The sequence below is a fragment of the Lepidochelys kempii genome, chromosome 1, assembly GCF_965140265.1.
Source record: "Lepidochelys kempii isolate rLepKem1 chromosome 1, rLepKem1.hap2, whole genome shotgun sequence".
Classification (NCBI taxonomy): Eukaryota; Metazoa; Chordata; order Testudines; family Cheloniidae; genus Lepidochelys; species Lepidochelys kempii.
In genome coordinates this window covers 294,332,610-294,352,520 of record NC_133256.1, presented here as the reverse complement: position 1 = coordinate 294,352,520, position 19,911 = coordinate 294,332,610, and the positions used below count along the sequence as shown (strand labels likewise).

Genomic DNA, 19,911 nt, shown 5'->3' with positions numbered 1-19,911 from the left:
CCACTTATCTGGCTGTATCACCTTTTGTCAGTCTGATTCATGGTTTTGTATTATATACCACAGTTTAACTGTTGCTTTCACTAAACATCTTTTTCTACAGTTGCTGCTGTTTCCTTCAGCAGTTCAACTCTTAGAGGACAGGGGAGTTAGTTGGTAAATATTAAAAATCTTTGCTTTCTTAATTTCAGCTATCTAGAAAAGTACGAGAAAGTACATCATTTTGGGGAGGATGATGATGAGGTACAACCAGGCAATCCAAAGCCACAACTTCCTATAGGTGCAATTCCATCTTCCTACAATTACCAGCAACACAGTGTGTCAGGTAAATTACATTTTTGAGAAAGATTGTTGTGATATTTATTTTAATTTTCCATGTTTTAACTGGGACAGTCCTTAAATGCATTTACAGTGTTATTAAAAACATCAACACTTTATGTCAGTCAAATCATTATCTAACATAAAATATTTTCTCCTGTTACCCAAAAAACAAAACAAAAAACAAGAAAACCTCCAAATCCATAAATAACCCCAGTGCCTCCAGAGTTTGGGTAAACAGATAGGCCTTGAAGTGATATTCTTTGAAAATCAACAAACTCAGGATCTATTGGGCCAAGTAAAGGAGCAAATTTCAGAGTTTTCACCAATAGTGGTCTCCCTGCAACTCACAGATGTTTAAATCTGGGTTCTTCTGATCTCAGTTTCTGGCTTACAACTTGAGGAGCCAGGTGGTCCATAATGTAGCCAGAGAATCCATACCATATGGGGCTCTTCAGATCAAAATGCAAATCTTGACTGGAACACAGGCACAAATTTGATGCCAATACAGTCCACTTAGATTGTAAGCTCTTTGGGGCCAGGACTGTCTTTTTTTTTGTTCTGTATTGTACACCAGCACCTCGTACAGTTAGGCCCTGGGGTCTTAGGTGTTATGATAATACAAATAAATAATGTTGTATCTCTAAATAATTGGACTGCATTCTGTCCTAGCTGAAGTTTGAGTGGTTTTCAAGGTTCTCCTCTAGTAGAGCATAGATTGCAATGTTTCATTCTGAAATGAATAAGTAACTGGCAAGATCCACAACCGATGGGAATGGAGTCAATGTTCTGGACCAAAAGAAGATGGAAAAAACAAATGAAATGTTGGAAAAGTTGATTTAATGCCATGAATTATTTAAATTAAGAGAATTATTATTATTTTACTTACTGTGTCAGCCAGAATATTCATTTTGTGGCTTCAGAAACATTGTTCTCACTTTTTCTTTTCTTTTTTTTTGTCTTGGTTAGATTATCTTCGTCAAAGCTATGGGCTGTCTATGGACTTTAATTCACCGAATGACTATAATAAATTGGTGCTTTCACTGTTATCTGGACTCCCAAATGAAGTGGACTTTGCTATTAATGTGTGCACTCTTCTGTCAAATGAAAGCAAGCATGTCATGCAGCTTGAAAAGGACCCTAAAATCATCACTCTATTGCTCGCTAATGCTGGGGTGTTTGATGACAGTAAGTTTTAAGTTGAATTCTATTTTTACTGTATATAACATTTTTAATACCTGAGCAGAAAAGATGCAAATATATTTTTGTAGCTTCTTTCAGTTTTGAATAATCATCATTCTTCATTTATAGTAAATTTTAAATAATTTACTGAAGAGAAATTAACTTGATACTTAGTTTTTTCTTTTTTAATTATTTCATAATTTGTGCTTCACATCAGGCTTTGAATATGAAAATTACCTTTTTATTCAGTGAACATATATATGTTTTAGAGACTTTATCATTAAACAGTTTAATTTAGTGAAACTTAAGAATTGGGTTTTCAGTGGTATTTTAAAATTACTTGAGTTAAGTGGTACATTTTTAGCATTAGATTTTCATTTAGCCTATGATGTCTGGACTTGTGTGTTGTTTGTTTTCCTGATGAATACATAGGACTTTGCAGATTTGTAAAAGATGTGCATTTTAATGTAAATTACATATTAAAAATAGAAGCATCTCAGAAATGACACACTGAGTTTGTATTCTGATACAAAAAGATTTATTTTAGTTCCTAATGACAGTGAAATCATTTAGAAATCAGACCTCAGTATCATTAAAATGATCTCAATCTGGATTTAAGAAATATTTAATTGGCCTGCTTGCATTTTTAGTATTAAGAAGTTGTATTTCACAAAACTATTTCAATACTGAATTATTTCTCCTGGATAGATTGACCAGTGTGTTGGCTGCTAGGCCTTCTTGTTCTTTGCTTTATGTCCTTTTGTAAGCAAATATATGATCAAACCATCCTGTAATCTCACTGAATGACAATAGGATAAAATGTAACTCCTAGTTTACAGAAAAAAGGAATCATTCACTATTTTAATTTTTGTTCTGTACAAAGCTTCTCTAACAAGAGATAGTAATGTTTTCCAAAGTTAATTTTATCTACATAAATCATCAAATGAGCATTCTTTAGCAAAATAATATTTTGGGATCCCCCTAATAATAGATACTGTGTGTGTGTGTGTGTGTGCACGCGTACGCATGCATGCATGCATGTACATATTCTTGCAAAATAGTGCATCAAAATTACTATCTTTTTACTTGTTTTCCTTCAATTGTGGGGCAGAGTATATGTGAGACACATTATATACTCATTTTTTAAAATATTATAAACTTTTTTATTTCCTTAATCATTTGTAGTATGTACAAAGTTTTTCATGTCAATAATATATTAGTGGTGGTCTAATTTCTCTTTCAGATTTTTTGGGTTGTGTGCCTGTCCTTTTATTGTGTTTTTTCTTAATAGGATGTCCCTCACATTTGACCAGACCAATACATTGTCTGCATCTGGGCCAGTCACAAGGACTCCCAAGTGGAAGGAATGTTTAAAGAGTTGCTAAAGTTAATTTTAGTCCCCTAATTAGTCCTTCCCAGAGGCCCATCCTTAGATTCTGAATCTGAATGGTCACTCTGCTGAGAGTCAGGACAATTCCTTCTTCAAAGTAGCTTTTACAGAAATGAGAAAGGTGCTTCAGCAAGGTTTGAATGTTCTTTTGTTTCATACCTTCTTGGACACTCAGGGCTAGTCCTCCATTGTTAACTTTTAAAGGTCAAACCTGTGTTTACATATGGTTGTTTCATAGGTGTCCTGTACTAGCTGTTCTTTCTGTTATGGTCTTTCTCAGCTGAGAAGTATTTGAGGTAAAGTTCTAGGCCATCGCTACCAATAGCAAATGAATAATCTTTGGGACTGGAGAGAGGCAAATTTGTAATAGACATATTCTGTTCTTCCACTAGCATTTTACTTTCACCTACTGTCTAATACATCCAGCAGCATTCTGATCAATGCAAAAGACAGATGTGTCCTATTTCCTTACCCAAGTAGTGAGGGAATACTTATTTTCTCGAGTTGTTGCAACTGGCCATTACCAAATCTGTTCAGGTTCTAACTCTCTTAATGCAGATCACCTGAGACAAAGGTATCTGCTTCTGCTGTCCATCCTGTAATCTGTTACTCACTAACAGATCAGAGATGGAATATTTTGGTATTTCTGAAGAATCATTTTAAGTCTGCATATCTTTTTGTCATTTTAGATTGTAAACACATTGGTCCAAAGATACTGGTTTTTGTGTGTGTTTTTACAGCACCTTGAAAAATGGGGCTCAAAGCCTGAATGTGGCATTTGTGCACTATCACAGCACAATAATGGTGAATTTGTTAGATTTAGTGATTGAATATGAGAAGTTTGTAACTATTTAAAATTTCTGTACAAATATTTTAATTTTAATTTTGTGACAACAATTTCCAGTGTGAATAAGTGATAGCTGGTGAATTTTATCTAAAGTTATGAGATTTTGGAAGATTTCGTGTCTCTATAGTGCAAGGTTTATTATTAATCAGAGTAATATTTAAGCATATATATAGTTTTCATCGTAGTTTGTGAATTGTGTTAATTCTCTTTTTTGTGATGTAACATTTCTAGTTATATTTTTTCAATTTTGTTAACCTCTTAGGATTTATTCCAGTTTAAAAGTTTGAGATAACTCTTATCTTGCATGTGTTAGGACAGCCTTTCTCTTTCAGGAGTACTGTCTCAGTTTTTTAACATTAGTGTTTCATTTCAAGTTTAAGTTCTGTTATGTAACCTAAGAACATGATGGGAATACAAAACCTTGTTTCCCATCTTATCAGTAGGATTGTTTTAAAGAACTTGTTTGTATCCTCAAAATATTTAATTAGGCCTTGCATGCCAAATGCTGTAGAAGCCTTGGTCTTGGATTCTATAAGATGTCAAATGCTGCTTCATAATTTTCAGCTGAAAATTGTAACAATTTTTTACAATAAAAATATACTGTGAACCAAATACTGTTTTATACAGCTTCATATTGACACTAATCGCAGACTTCCAAGATGCAAAACAGTTATTTTCCTGTCAAGGGAAATCCTGTGAACTACTCTTTGCTGCTTTCAAGGAGTGATAGGCCAGAAAGTTTGATGTAATATTACTTGCTTGTTCCCACAAAGCAGCCAGGAATTACCATAAAGCTTCCATACAAAATACTAATATTTTAGTAAGTGGTAGTGTTGTCTAGCCATTGTGTTGGCTTCTTGAAAGCTTCAAGAGAAGTTTTGCCTAGGTAGCATGCTAAACAGCTGGGAACATCTTTACTCTTTACCATGTACAAGCAAAAACTAGTTGCTGACATGAGATTTAAAACTAAGAAACCACTTCATACTTTTGTCAAAAAAATTCTAGAAAAGCATGTCATGACTCTTTAAGGTACAAGGCAAGGGTACACAAAGTTTAGACCATTCAAATATTTTCTTGTGCCTTAATAAACTGTACTACTGCAACAGCAGTCAGTTGAGTGTTTTGCAACAGCGATTACAGTGGTTTACTACATCTTACTGCAAAATTACTCTAAGAAAAAAGAAAACTTCTGAGTGGTCTATAGTATTGTTGAATCTTTATTTCCATTGTCAATTGGTAGAAAATCAAATGAAAATGTTCAGCTCATTTTTACTAATGGTTTTTTTTATGCTTAAAGCTTTAGGATCATTTTCTACTGTATTTGGAGACGAATGGAAGGAGAAAACTGATAGAGATTTTGTTAAGGTAATTTTGAAATTATGAAACTGTTTTTAACTGTGCACTGCCAGTAGCAAAGTCTAAGTCTCTTAAAGCATCAAAATGGTTTCCACATAAGTTGTACCAGAATGTGACTTTGAACTACTTTCCAGTTAATTGCTTTCAAGAAAATACAGTAGGATACTAAATCAAGGATATTTGTGATAAAACTTGGGGGTAAGAAGGAAGAAAAGCATTAAGAAAAAGGAAGTGTGGGTTGTAGAATAGACAAAGATTGTAGAATTTTTTTAATCAAGCCCTTTAACTTATTTGGCAAGAGAAAACAATGCTGGAGTTATTAAGAACTGGAATCAGCAAAGAAATATTATAGATTATGAAAATGTGCTGGTGATTCAGAAACATTGGAAGCCTAGGGAAAGTTTAAGGGATGCTGGAAGCTCTGGACAACTTTGATTCAATTAAGAGTTTACATTATAGTAGCTAGGTTTGCACACAACATTTTTTGTTTTTTTCCACTAGAGGGCATGATATGCTATATTAATGTGTAGCAAAATTACTTCTGGCTACACTTCTATTATGTGTAAACACTTCCTCTGTGTCCTAGATTTGTTTGGTGCTCGGTAGTGTATAATATAGTATATCTGAAAGGGATTTGACATTTCATTGTTTGCTTGAGGGGATTCTATCATGTTAATAAGAAAAGGAGTACTTGTGGCACCTTAGAGACTAACCAATTTATTTGAGCATAAGCTTTTGTGAGCTACAGCTCACTTCATCGGATGCATCCGATGAAATGAGCTGTAGCTCACGAAAGCTTATGCTCAAATAAATTGGTTAGTCTCTAAGGTGCTACAAGTACTCCTTTTCTTTTTGAGAATACAGACTAACACGGCTGTTACTCTGAAGCCTATCATGTTAATATAACACAACAGATTTCCTTAAGAAGGTTTCAGATAACTTGTATTATTCAAATTGGAAGAATTTTAAAATATGGTTTATTTTGCTCATATTTGCTGTTTATTTCCAGGTGACAGAAATGGACGGCGGCGGGGGGCAATTAGACTAGTTAGTTCCACTTCAGTTTATGGTCTGGTTTCTGCTCAAATTCTTTCTTCTTCTTTTTTTTTTAATACTTCAACTGAATGCAGCAATATTTGCATTACGAACATGGCAGAGGAATTTTTATGTTTGTATATTGTGTTAAGCTAGTTTTTACAAAACTTTGATGTTGGGCCAAATTGGGTAACAGTAGTGCCCATTAAATCTTTATTATTGCTAAAATACAAATAAATGGATTCTCCCAAAAGAATAAAATTGAGAATAAAGAAGACAAGCATTATTTTTTATGATTGGAACTTGGAAGTATATTAAAGTATATTAAGGTTAAGTGTCAAAAATTGTGCTTCATGGTCTTTGTGTTCACCTTTTCTGTAAGACAGATGTCCAGAAATATTATACTTGGAAATTTTTATTCAAAAGTTGCTAGCTTTTCTGGTTTTGCTGTCCCCTAAAACTGAGGCAGTCTGCGTAATAGTTAATGAAGAACAACATCAAATGCCATGTCTAGATATGTAAACATTTGAAATTATATTGAATTATAATTTGTTATATGTTTGTTAATTACATCATCTTAAATAATTATAGTATATGAAGACAGATGGTTTTAATAAACTCTCTTAATTGGGTGTTAAGTAGAACCAACATAGTTGCAATAAGGTTTACTAATAAGAAACTTGGATGTGCTCCAAGGATCTATTTATAAACTTACATGGTATATAGTACCACACTACTGTAAAACACTTTTGAAGGCATGCCATAAACTAATACTACATCTAAAAATAACTATATATTCCAATAATCCATTTTTTTTCATAGAATCTTATTTTAAGCAGTTGGTTGATCCCACCACAGGAAGTTATTTATTTCATATAGCAGCTATGCTTCTGTATATAAAATGAGGGTATTCTAAAATTTAAAATTAAGGGTATTTTTAAACGTCCCGATTCCCCTGTTGTTCTGTTGACTCACAACAAATGTATTGTGTTGGCAAGAGCAGGAGGTTGCATGCTTGTTCTTTTCTTTTTTGGATTGCTTATCCTTTTTTAAAATTAGCAAAATGGTGCTGATGTAGATCTGTGCTCTCTTCTTGCTCTTGTTCAGGTTTTCTTTTGTAAATGTTGGTTTGTCCATTACTTGTTCTGCCAGTTGCAAATATTTATTTTGATAGGGTCATCATTCACTTCTCCTATCATGTTTCCTACAGTGACAGTTAATAAGTAAGTAAGTAATGCTAATGTGGTGGCTAACCCCAATTTAATCTCAACTTCTTTTCCTAATCTAGACAAAGACCAAGATTCTTAAATCAGGTCTTGCAAATTGCTCAGTTCCAAGCATTCCTAGAGCCAGAGACTTGGCATAGGTGGAGCTGGTTGATATTGAGGTGCTGACATCTTTTCCTTGAGAACAGTGTAAGCTATGAAGCATTTGAAGTTTATTGATCCAGCTGAAAGTCAGAGTTGAATGAGTCCTTGGATATGAAAGTCAGAAGTTTACAGTGGGGATTACAGTGGACAAGAAGCTGGATATGAGTCAACAGTGTGCCCTTGTTGCCAAGAAGGCTAACAGTATATTGGGCTGCATTAGTAGGAGCATTGCCAGCAGATCTAGGGAAGTGATTATTCTCCTCTATTTGGCACTGGTGAGGCCACATTTGGAGTATTGCATCCACTTTTGAGCCCTCCACTACAGAAAGGATGTGGACAAATTGGAAAGAGTCCAGTGGAGGGCAACAAAAATGATTAGAGGTCTGGGGCACATGACTTATGAGGAGAGACTGAGGGAACTGGGCTTATTTAGTCTGCAGAAGAGAAGAATGAGGGGGGATTTGATACCTGAAGGGGGGTTCCAAAGAGGATGGAGCTCGGCTGTTCTCAGTGGTGGCAGATGACAGAACAAGGAGCAATGGTCTCAAGTTGCAGTGGGGGAGCTCTAGGTTGGATATTAGGAAACACTATTTCACTAGGAGGGTGGTGAAGCACTGGAATGGGTTACCTAGTGAGGTGGTGGAATCTCTGCATCCTTAGAGCTTTTTAAGGTCTGGCTTGACAAAGCCCTGGCTGGGATGATTTAGTTGGGGTTGGTCCTGCTGTGAGCAGGGGGTTGGACTAGATGACCTCCTGAGGTCTCTTCCAACCCTAATCTTCTATGATTCTATTATTCTACGTTGTGAAATGCCTAATAAGTTTGAGTGCCTAATGCCTCTGTTCTGACAACAGATGCCTCAGCTCTTATAGGCTGTCCAGGTGAAACCTTGACTCTTAGTGCCTTTGTGACTCTCTCACTTGAGCGTCTGAGAGGGCACTCCTGCTTTAGTCTGTTCTGGAGAAAAAAGTGTTTCACTAGACCTGACAGCCAGTGTTGTCTGTCACTAGCCTCCTTTATCTAAGAGAGATGTTCCTTTGGTTCTGAAGTGTCATCTTTAAGCTTGGCTCAGGCCCCAACTGAGGTGAATTTCATCCTTATTCTGGTTTCAGAGTAACAGCTGTGTTAGTCTGTATTCGCAAAAAGAAAAGGAGTACTTGTGGCACCTTAGAGACTAACCAATTTATTTGAGCATAAAGCTTTCATGAGCTACAGCTCACTTCATCGGATGCATACTTATTATTATCCTTATTCTGGGGTTTTTAGAATCAGACAGACCTCTTTCAGGCTGTGTACTTCAGCTGTTCTCCTTATTCTGAGAGCGCTAGGAGCCTTCATCTTTGGCTTTACCTGTATCCTGGTATGAAGTGATACAAGCCCTTTATATAGTAGCAACATCGTTAAAGAAGTCATCAGAGAGACATACTGCCAATTGTCCTTCACTTAAATGACCTCAAGAGACAGCTCTGATCTTTCTTTGGGGTGCTTAATATTTCCTCTAGCCAGCATTGGGGGATTTATTAGATACATATTATAAAGAGGAACGTGTGGATGAATTTGTCCTTCATCATTGCCCCCCTGATGACAGTGTTATGATGCCTTCTGTGTCACCACCAAACGTTTTTTGGCAGTTCCTGGAACATGGGGCTAATTGGTGAAAAAGTTGGATTTGAAAATTATATTGTTTCAGGAGAAAATGCTGATGTTATTTGATATCCTTGTCAAAAGGCTGAGATTGCACTGCCCATTACTTACGGCTGCTCTGCTCCTGCAATGTATTGATATTTTGCCTCAACTTCAGTACCTATTGTGGTTAAAAATAATTTTTAAAAAGCTCATCAATTGTACCAAGTGTTAGAATTTTAGTATTTTTTAATAAGCCTATGCCAAGATGACATTGATGTCAGCTTCTGCAGAGAGAACAAATTGCCAAGTCCTCTTGTTCCATACCTCATGACAGAGTCCAGGATGATTTACCTCTGGGCAGAAAGTCTACGCTTCTATAACTTCAAATTACCCAACCGCATTAGATAGATACATTTTTTAAATCTGAGAGTGCTTCCTTTGGGACTTTTAGCCTGAATATTTTACAGAAACCAAGAGCATATTGTTGGACGGTCAGTCTAACTAATGCTATGGCACTGTGAGAGCATCTTATGATTTTGGGTATCACTGCAAGAGCACTGGCAACAGCAGTAACCCTGCATTCCTAATTGGCTTAGTTCTCTGAGCCTTTCCAAAGACTTTAAAATTAAGGTTGAAGATGTGCATTTGAAGATACACCACCTATTCCATGTTTTTAAAAATACAAACACTAGAGAAATTAAAGGAGTAAGTCTCTGGCATGATTCTAAGATCATCCTCCTTTTGTTATCACCAGTGAAATTTGCATGTTTACCCTCTTCATCACTTTCCAATAGAGTAACATCAAAAAGGGAATATTGCATTGACAAGTAAAATTCAAGGCAATCTGGTTTTGCACACATCTTTTAAAAATGACAAAACCCCTCTTCCTTGAGCTCAGGCTCTTTAAAAAGGGCCCCCTCTAGCTCAAAGTGATGATCGCAATAGAAGTTTCATTCTCTTAGAGGTTTAATTTCACGCCTAAGGCCTTATCTACACTGGCAAGTTTCTGCGCAGTAAAACAGCTTTTTGCGGTTTAACAGCTGAGGTGTACACACTGCCAAGCTACTTAGTGCGCAGAAACTGCGCAGTTGCAGCATTGTAAAATACCACCCCAGCGAGAGGTGTACATCTTTCTGCACCGGGGCTACAGCGCTGCGGTGCCAGTGTAGATACCCTGGTCAATTACAGCGCTACGATTGGCCTCCTGTAGGTGTACCACAATACCTGTTCTCGTCTCTCTGGTCATTGGTTTGAACTCTACTGCTCTGCCCTAAGGTGACCACCCCTCAAATTCCTTGAAAGTCCCCTTCCTGTTTGTTCGGTGACACGTGCAGTGGTCTCAGCGCATCTTTCCAGGCGACCATGCCTGTTCCATGCACCAGGCGATCCTCTGTTTGAAGCAATGCCGAGCTGCTGGACCTCATCAGCATATGGGAAGAGGAGGCTGTTCAGTCCCAACTGCGCTCCAGCCATAGGAATTATGATACCTGCAGACAGATTTCACGATGCATGACAGAAAGGGGCTATAACCGGGACACACTGCAGTGCAGGGTCAAAGGGAAGGAGCTGTGGAATGCGTACCACAAGGCACGGGAGGCAAATTGCCGCAATGGTGTTGCGCCCACGAGCCGCCGGTTCTACACAGAGCTGGATGCAATACTTGGTGGCCACCCCACCGCCACTGCGAAGTCCACTGTGGAGGTTTCGGTGGCTCACGTGCCAGTTGAGAGTGAACCGAGCCAGGAGGAGGAAATCTTGCATGAGGAGGGGGACCTAGAGGCAGAGGATGACTCAGAGGTCAGAGATGTATGCAGCCAGGAGCTCTTCTCTACCCTGGAGGAGGCTAGCCAGTCACAGCTGTCGGATCTTGGTGAAGCGCAAACAGGAGAGGAAGCCCCTGGTAAGTGGCTTTGATTTTGGGTATCGCTGAAGGAATTGTTGGGGGCAGGAGGGTTGCAGAAAGCAGGCTTGCGTCTGCATGATGCATGTACCACCACATGCCTAATCTGAGCGGCAGAACAGAGTGTTGATTGACTCCCTCACTTCACAGGAATCTGCCTCAGATCTCCACGAAACTCTCATGGAGATACTGGGCAATTTACTGCCGCAGGTTCTTTGGCAGAGCTGCTTTGTTTCTTGCCCCATTAAGGGTAACTTTCCTGCGCCACTCTGCTGTCACTGGGGGCAGGGGAGAACCATTGTTGTGGGAACAAGTAAATAACTTTTCCTTATTCACTTTCTCCGCACCACTCATGATTTTATATACCTCTATCGTATTCCCCCTTAGTCCCCTCTTTTCCAAGCTGAAAAGTCCTAGCCTTTTTAATCTCTCCTCATATGGGACCCGTTCCAAACCCCTAATCATTTTAGTTGCCCTTTTCTAATGTCAGTATATCTTTTTTGAGATGAGGGGACCACATCTGTGCGTAGTATTCAAGATGTGGGCGTACCATGGATTTATATAAGGGCAATAAGATATTCTCTGTCTTATTCTCTATCCCTTTTTAAATGATTCCTAACGTCCCGTTTGCTTTTTTGGCTGCCACTGCACACTGCATGGACATCTTCAGAGAACTATCCATGATGACTCCAAGATCTTTCTCCTGATTAGTTGTAGCTAAAGCAGAATCCTGTATAGTTGGGGTTATTTTTTCCAATGTGCATTACCTTACATTTATCCACATTAAAATTCATTTGCCATTTTGTTGCCCAATCACTTAGTTTTGTGAGATCTTTTTGAAGTTCTTCACAGTCTGCTTTGGTCTTAACTATCTTGAGCAGTTTAGTATCATCTGCAGACTTTGCCACCTCGCTGTTTACCCCTTTCTCCAGAGCATTTATGAATAGGTTGAATAGGATTGGTCCTAGGACTGACCCTTGGGGAACACCACTAATTACCCCTCTCCATTCTGAGAATTTACCATTTATTCCTACCCTTTGTTCCCTGTCTTTTAACCAGTTCTCAATCCATGAAAGAATCTTCCCTTTTATCCCATGACAACTTAAATTACATAAGAGCCTTTGATGAGGGACCTTGTCAAAGGCTTTCTGGAAATCTAAGTAAACTGTGTCCACTGGATCCCCCTTGTCCACATGTTTGCTGACCCCCTCAAAAAACTCTATTAGATTAGTAAGACATGATCTCCCTTTACAGAAACCATATTGACTTTTGTGCAACAATTTATGTTCTTCTATGTGTCTGACAATTTTATTCTTTCTTTTACAATTTTATTCTTTTACAAGGCCAGTCCTTGCTTACAGACAGCCCTCCAACCTGAAGCAAATACTCACCAGCAACCACACACCACACAACAAAAACACTAACTCAAGGAACCTATCCTTGCAACAAAGCACGTTGCCAACTGTGTCCACATATCTATTCAGGGGACACCATTATAGGGCCTAATCACATCAGCCACACTATCAGAGGCTCGTTCACCTGCACATCTACGAATGTGATATGTGCCAGCTATGCCCCTCTGCCATGTACGTTGGCCAAACCAGACAGTCGCTACATAAAAGAATAAATGGACACAAATCAGACATCAAGAATTATAACGTTCAAAAACCAGTCGGCGAACACTTCAATCTCTTTGGTCACTCGATTACAGACCTAAAAGTCACAATATTACAAACAAAAAAACTTCAAAAACAGACGCCAACGAGAAACTGCTGAGTTGGAATTAATATGTAAACTGGACACCATTAAATTAGGCTTGAATAAAGGCTGGGAGTGGATGTGTCATTACACAAAGTAAAACTATTTCCCCATGTTTATTTTCCCCCCCCTACTGTTCCTCAGACGTTCTTGTCAACTGCTGGAAATGGCCCACCTTGATTATCACTACAAAAGATTTTTTTCTCTCCTGCTGGTAATAGCTCACCTTACCTGATCACTCTCGTTACAATGTGTATGGTAACACCCATTGTTTCGTGTTCTCTGGGTATATAAAATCTCCCTACTGTATTTTCCACTGCATGCATCCGATGAAGTGAGCTATAGCTCATGAAAGCTTATGCTCAAATAAATTTGTTAGTCTCTAAGGTGCCACAAGTACTTCTTTTCTTTTTGTGGATACAGATTACCACGGCTGCTACTCTGAAGCCTGTCATTCTTTACTATTGTTTCAACTAATTTGCCAGGTACACACATTAGATTTATCGGTCTGTAATTGCCAGGATCACCTCTAGAGCCCTTCTTAAATATTGGCGTTACATTAGCTATCTTCCAGTCATTGGGTACAGGAGTTGATTTAAAGGACAGGTTACAAACCATAGTTGATAGTTCCGCAATTTCACATTTGAGTTCTTTCAGAACTCTTGGGTGAATACCATCTGGTCCCGGTGACTTGTTACTGTTAAGTTTCTCAATTAATTCCAAAACCTCCTCTAGTGACACTTCAATCTGTGACAATTCCTCAGATTTGTCACCTACAAAAGACAGCTCAGGTTTGGGAATCTCCTTAACGTCCTCAGCCATGACGACTGAAGCAAAGAATTCATTTAGTTTCTCTGTGATGACTTTATCGTCTTTAAGTGGTCCTTTTGAATCTCGATCGTCCAGGGGCCCCACTGGTTGTTTAGCAGGCTTACTGCTTCTGATGTACTTAAAAAACATTCTGTTATTACTTTTTGAATTTTTGGCTAGCTGTTCTTCAAACTCCTTTTTGGCTTTTCTTATTACATTTTTACATTTAATTTGGCAGTGTTTATGCTCCTTTCCATTTACCTCACTGGGATTTGACTTCCACTTTTTAAAGGATTCCTTTTTATCTCTCACTGCTTCTTTTACATGGTTGTTAAGCCACGGTGGCTCTTTTATAGTACTTTTATTATGTTTTTTAATTTGGGGTATACATTTAAGTTGAGCCTCTATTATGGTGCCTTTCAAAAGTGTCCATGCAGCTTGCAGGGATTTCAAGGTTGCATATGATACCTGGACTTACACAAATTTTTAACCGTCCTGGGACCCCACCTTCTCCTGGGATCCTTCCTTTGCCCACCCCACACAGTGCTGATGTGTTTTTTTGTTTGTCTATCTCCTCAGGATGTTGTTTTTTAATAAAAAGAATTGTTTTGGTTTGAAAGTAATCTTTATTCCATTAATTGAAAGCAAACAGAGCCCTGCAAAGCAACAGGCAGTTTTCTTAAACCTTCATAGTGCATCGTCTGCACCAATCACAATCACCTCCTAACCTTACAGGCACTGCACTCCCAAGCATAGCAACAAATATTAGTGGCTTTCAGCTTCAAATTGCTGCCTCAAGGCATCCCTGGTCCTTATGGCTCCGCGCTGCGCCCAACTAATAGCCTTGGTCTCTGGCTGTTGAAATTCAGCCTCCAGGCGCTGAGCCTCAGTGGTCCAACCCTGAGTGAAGCTTTCACCCTTCCCCTCACAAATATTATGGAGCGTACAGCTTGCGGCTATAAGCATAGGAATATTGTCATTGGCCAGGTCCAGCCTCCCATATAGGCAGCACCAGTGGGCCTTTAAACAGCCAAAAGCACACTCAACAGTCATTCAGCACTTGCTCAGCCTGTTGTTGAACCGCTCCTTGCTGCTGTCAAGGTGCCCCATCTATAGCTTCATAAGCCACGGCATTAAAGGGTAGGCAGGGTCTCCCAGGATCACAATGGGCATTTCGACTTCCCCTATGGTGATCATCTGGTCCGGAAAGAAAGTCCCTTCTTGCAGCTTCCTGAACAAGCCAGTGTTCCGAAACATGCGTGAGTCATGCACCTTTCCTGACCAGCCTGCGTTAAGATCGGTGAAATGCCCACAGTGATCTACAAGCACCTGGAGAATCATAGAAAAATACCCCTTCCGATTAATGTACCCGGTAGCTAGGTGGTCTCGTGCCAGAATTGGAATATGCATGCCACCTATCGCCTCTCCGCAGTTTGGGAAGCCCATTTGTGCAAAGCCATCCACAATATCACGCACGTTGCCCAGAGTCATGGTCTTTTGGAGCAGGATGCGATTAATGGCCTGGCACTCTTCTGTCAACATGAGTCCAATGGTCGACTTTCTCACTCCAAACTGGTTAGTGACTGATCAGTAGCAGTCTGGAGTAGCCAGCTTCCACAGTTCAATCGCCTTATGCTTCTCCAACGACAGGTCAGCTCTCATTCTCGTGTCCTTGTGCCACAGGGCTGGGACGAGCTCATCACACAGTCCCTTGAATGTGGCTTTCCTCATCCGAAAGTTCTGCAGTCACTGCTAGTCATCCCAGAAGTGCATGACAATGTGATCCCACCACCCAGTGCTTGTTTCCCGAGCCCAAAAGCAGTGTTCCGCTGTGGTCAGCACCTCCGTGAATGCCAAAGCAATCTTGTATCGTAAATACTATGCGTGGCGAGATCAATGTCAAACTCCTCTTGCCTTTATAGTTGAAGGTATAACTCCACTGCCACTCGTGACGTGTTAGTGAGAATGAGCAGCATATTGGTCAACAGTATGGGATCCATTTTTGCAGACTGAAGAGGCAGAGCGTGCAGTACACAAACCATTGAAAGATGGCACCACATGTGGACGGAAGCACAGGGATTGCTGGGATATGAATCAATGCATCACGGGGCATTGGGACAGGACCCAGGATGCCCTGGGACCCCCTCCACCTTCCCACAACTCTTAGCGGCAGAAGAGGAAGAGATGCTCTGTGGGATAGCTGCCCAGAGTGCACCACTCCGAATACCGATGCAAGTGCCTCAAGTGTGAACATGCTATTGCACAGGTAGCTGACAGTGTGAACACACAACAGCAGTTTCCCTTCTGCACTCTGAGTGGCGCTGTAACTGACGGCAATGTAACTCTGCCAGTGTAGACATACCCCCACACTTCTGTGAATATTGCTGATAGCATCAGGATTAAGAAGAGAAATTTCCTTCAAATGAGAAACCTTTTTGTTCCACGGCAGTATAAAGTTTGAATTTGCTCTAATCTGGGCTGTCTCTTTAATTTCAATAATTCAAGATGTTCAAATGAGAGGTAAAACTCCTGTGTCAAAGTGCCCAGTGTGATATTTGGAGGCATTCTTCAGCGTGAGATGGCATCTTTCAAATGTGACATAAAACTGAGCTTCTGGCCTGTCATAGAAATTTTCTGAATATTTGTATAAAGCACTTTAGATGTGTTTAGTGTGCAAACCCTTTCTCAATACAGGTAAACATAACAAACCATAGCATTTTCAAGAGGGTAGGGGTGTGAACCTTAGTATCATGGTCACAGTCTAGTTTGGGTAATTATGCTGTGTACCAAAAATTCTGCTATAATTAATCTGGCTATAATAATTTTCATTTCTTGTCCTAAATTGTTTCCTGGGTTTTCCTCTGTGATGATAAAGCTGTTGCATTTCACCTAAGAGACAGCTATATTTTAGTAGTGAATTAAGTGATTCCTATATATTTTATTAGCTTATGAGCTTGATCCTGCATATCCTTGATCATATGATTAATCTTGACTGTAGTCGGACTAGCCACACAGTAAAGATTTGCAGATCAGGCCTTTAATTTGTAAAGTACTTTGAATTCCTTGTGGTGGAATAGGAATAGGTCTCAGATCCTGTTGGTTGATTGTGGATGGAGTACCTTTGGTGTCTTGGAAGGATGGCAGGAAGACTTCTTTAAAGCAGCTGTAATATATTGAACATTATACGTTTCAGCTCTGGAGTGAAGAATGTACCATTATTTAGACAGAGATCATCTTTAAGATGCAATAGTAGCTGACATGAATGGGAAGAGGATTTTTTCCAAGGGATGGAACGGTGATAAACACATCCATAACCATTTGTGAATATTTTAAAGATGCAGAAGAGAAAACAAATGTGTTTTTAAAGGAAACATCACACTTTAGAAATTCAATTTTATTTTTTATTCTGTTCTCAGTTTTGGAAGGATATTGTCGAGGATAATGAAGTACGTGACCTCATTTCTGACAGAAACAAATCTCAAGGTGAGATGTCTTGAATAAACTGATTAGATAAGTTCTGGTAAATATAGAAAAGGAATAGCTAAAGTTGATTTTTTTCTTTTGTAGATGTTCCATCAGAAGAATGGATATGGGAATCCTTATTTCATCCACCTCGCAAGTTGGGCATTAATGATATTGAAGGGCAACGGGTACTTCAGATTGCAGTGATATTGCGAAATCTTTCTTTTGAGGAGGGAAACGTTAAACTTTTGGCAGCTAATCGTACCTGTCTTCGGTTCCTGCTACTCTCTGCTCATAGTCATTTTATTTCTCTAAGACAATTGGGGCTTGACACACTAGGAAATATTGCAGCAGAGGTAAATATACTTTGGAGAAGGTGCTACTTTTTTATTAAGTAGCTTGACTGATGTCTTAAATTTAATTTTTTTTTTTGTGTTTATTTGAAGTAGTAGTGAATAATTGCTTTGAATTTGCAAATAATAGATTTCAACAGAATGCACGAGGCTAGGAATCAGATGTAGAGTGGGACCCCCAGTTTGCCTAAGCACAGTCATGTGAGGGAATGGAGTTGTGTGGGGGCATGTGATCCTTCAAATCATCTATGATTTTCAATTAAAATTCCAGGGCACCGGGGAATTACTTTAAAAATGAAAAATATTCATACAGGTTATACTTTATAAATCATAACTACACTATGACAGTACAAGAATTCCTGTGTGACCAGATAATAGGTATCAATACACAGTTTATAATAATAAGTATGAGAAAACCAGGGGGACTTTGGGAAGGTCACATACACATGGGTATATCATCAGTGAGGGAGACTTTTTCTTTTCAAAGATATTTAGATGTAAGAAGAAACAGTAAACGGCCAACTCATTCCATTTTATGGCATTATACACCACCGATAAATATAAAGTTTGATATTGTGTATATATTGAAATCCTGTAATGAGTAAATAGTAGGGAAGGAGACACTGTAGTGCTCAGCTACTGATAGAACTCTGACTAGGATGGTGTTTTCATGGATATCTGCATGGTCCTGGTGTGTGTGGGAGGGCCTTTGAGAGTGCAATAGTGGTGGTAGTAGTAGCAGTATTTATCATAGTGCCTAGGGACCCAAGTCATGGACCAGGACCCCATTGTACTAGGTGCTGTACAAACAGGACAAAGGATGGTGAAAGCCGCAGGGGGAAGTTCATCCCTAATGACTGCTACTGTTTCGCAGGGCTCAGGAAAACATTCATATCCATCCTGATGACAGCCTAGGAATTCAGTTATTTTCCTTACTGTAAAGACTCAAAGAAAAAAGAGAAGCTCAGAGCCTCTTCCCAAATACTTCAGAAGAGAAAAGGGTTAATGCGATTTAAAAAATAATAATTAAGAATTCTAGGCATTTAAAGCACAGTCTTGCATGCTCACAGAAGTGACAACATATTCCAATATATAAAGACTTTTGAGCATTGAATTTGGTATGCAAATTTAAGAACTGTGACTATTATGACTGTATGTACAACGTGGACTGCAGCTTAAATAATGTTTTTTCCCTTCTCTCAGCTTTTGTTGGACCCTGTTGATTTCAAAACTACTCATCTAATGTTTCACACTGTTACAAAATGCCTAATGGCAAGGGATAGATTCTTAAAAATGAGAGGTAAGGTCTTAGACTGCTAATTTTTTGTAAACAGTTAAGAGAATGATTTTTGGCTGTTTAATACTGTTCTATATTTGTTTTTCAGGCATGGAAATCTTGGGGAATCTTTGTAAAGCTGAAGATAATGGTGTATTAATTTGTGAATATGTGGATCAAGAATCCTACAAAGAGATAATATGTCATCTCACTTTACCAGATGTGCTGCTTGTAATCTCAGCACTTGAAGTGCTGTACATGCTCACAGAAATGGGAGAAGTGGCCTGCACAAAGATTGCTAAAGTAGACAAGAGCATAGGTGAGGAAGAAGCAAAACAAAATCTCATATTAGTTTATTTGTTGAGGAAAAAGAATTGACACAGTGCCACATTCCGGGATTCAAAAATTTTACTTTGTCAGAGTTTAGAAAATGTATGTGTTTGTACAGTTACTCCCCACTTAACATTGTAGTTATGTTCCTGAAAAATGTGACTTTAAGCGAAATGGTGTTAAGCGAATCCAATTTCCCCATAAGAATGAATGTAAATGGGGGGGGTTAGGTTCCAGGGAAATTTTTTTTTTGCCGTACAGTACTATAGTTGGAAGGTGCCCCTGCCTTACCCCACACAGGTACAGCCCACTGGCACTGGAGACAATGAGGCAGGCAAGGAGGCTGAAGGTGCTGTAGAATAGGAGAAGCACGTTGTGCAGCAGCAGTGGCAGCTTCCCCTACTTTGCAAGCACTGGGGGGAGGAGGGGAGGCTCAACCCTCGTCCCGCCCACTTCACCCCTTCCCCCAAGCCCCGACCCTTAACCCGCCTCTTCTTCCCGCCCCACTCCCCCTTTACTCCGCACACCGTGTCCTCACTCCTTCACCCTCCCTCCCCTGCCTCCTGCCTGCAGCAGTCAGCTGGCTTGTGGCATTCAGGAGGGAGTGGGGAGGAGTGAGGACATGGCATGCAGGCTTCCGCTCCCTCCCCTGCCTCCTGCCTGTGCTCCTTCCCCCTCCCTCCTGAACGCTGCAAGCCAGCTGATTGCCGCGGGCAGGAGACGGGGGGAGGAGGGGGAAGGTGCTGATCTGCGTGGTCTGCCGGCTGGTGGGAGGCGCTGTGGGAGGGGCGTAGGGGAGCTGATAGCGGGGCTGCCAGCTGTACGAAGCAGGCAGCCAAACGACGTTATAGCGAAGCATTGCACAACTTTAAATGGAGCATGTTCTGTAATGGAGCAGGGACA

General features: G+C 39.6%; 1 protein-coding gene across 1 annotated transcript in view; it reads left to right on the top strand.

The window, feature by feature from the left end:
* Positions 1–19,911, top strand: part of ARID2 (AT-rich interaction domain 2) — a 166,729-nt gene that overhangs the window by 76,925 nt on the left and 69,893 nt on the right. Inside the window, 7 exon segments of the mRNA XM_073327994.1 lie at positions 189–322; positions 1,285–1,503; positions 5,032–5,099; positions 17,004–17,070; positions 17,155–17,405; positions 18,606–18,702; positions 18,788–18,997. Of these exon segments, the coding sequence (XP_073184095.1) occupies positions 189–322; positions 1,285–1,503; positions 5,032–5,099; positions 17,004–17,070; positions 17,155–17,405; positions 18,606–18,702; positions 18,788–18,997 (1,046 nt within the window).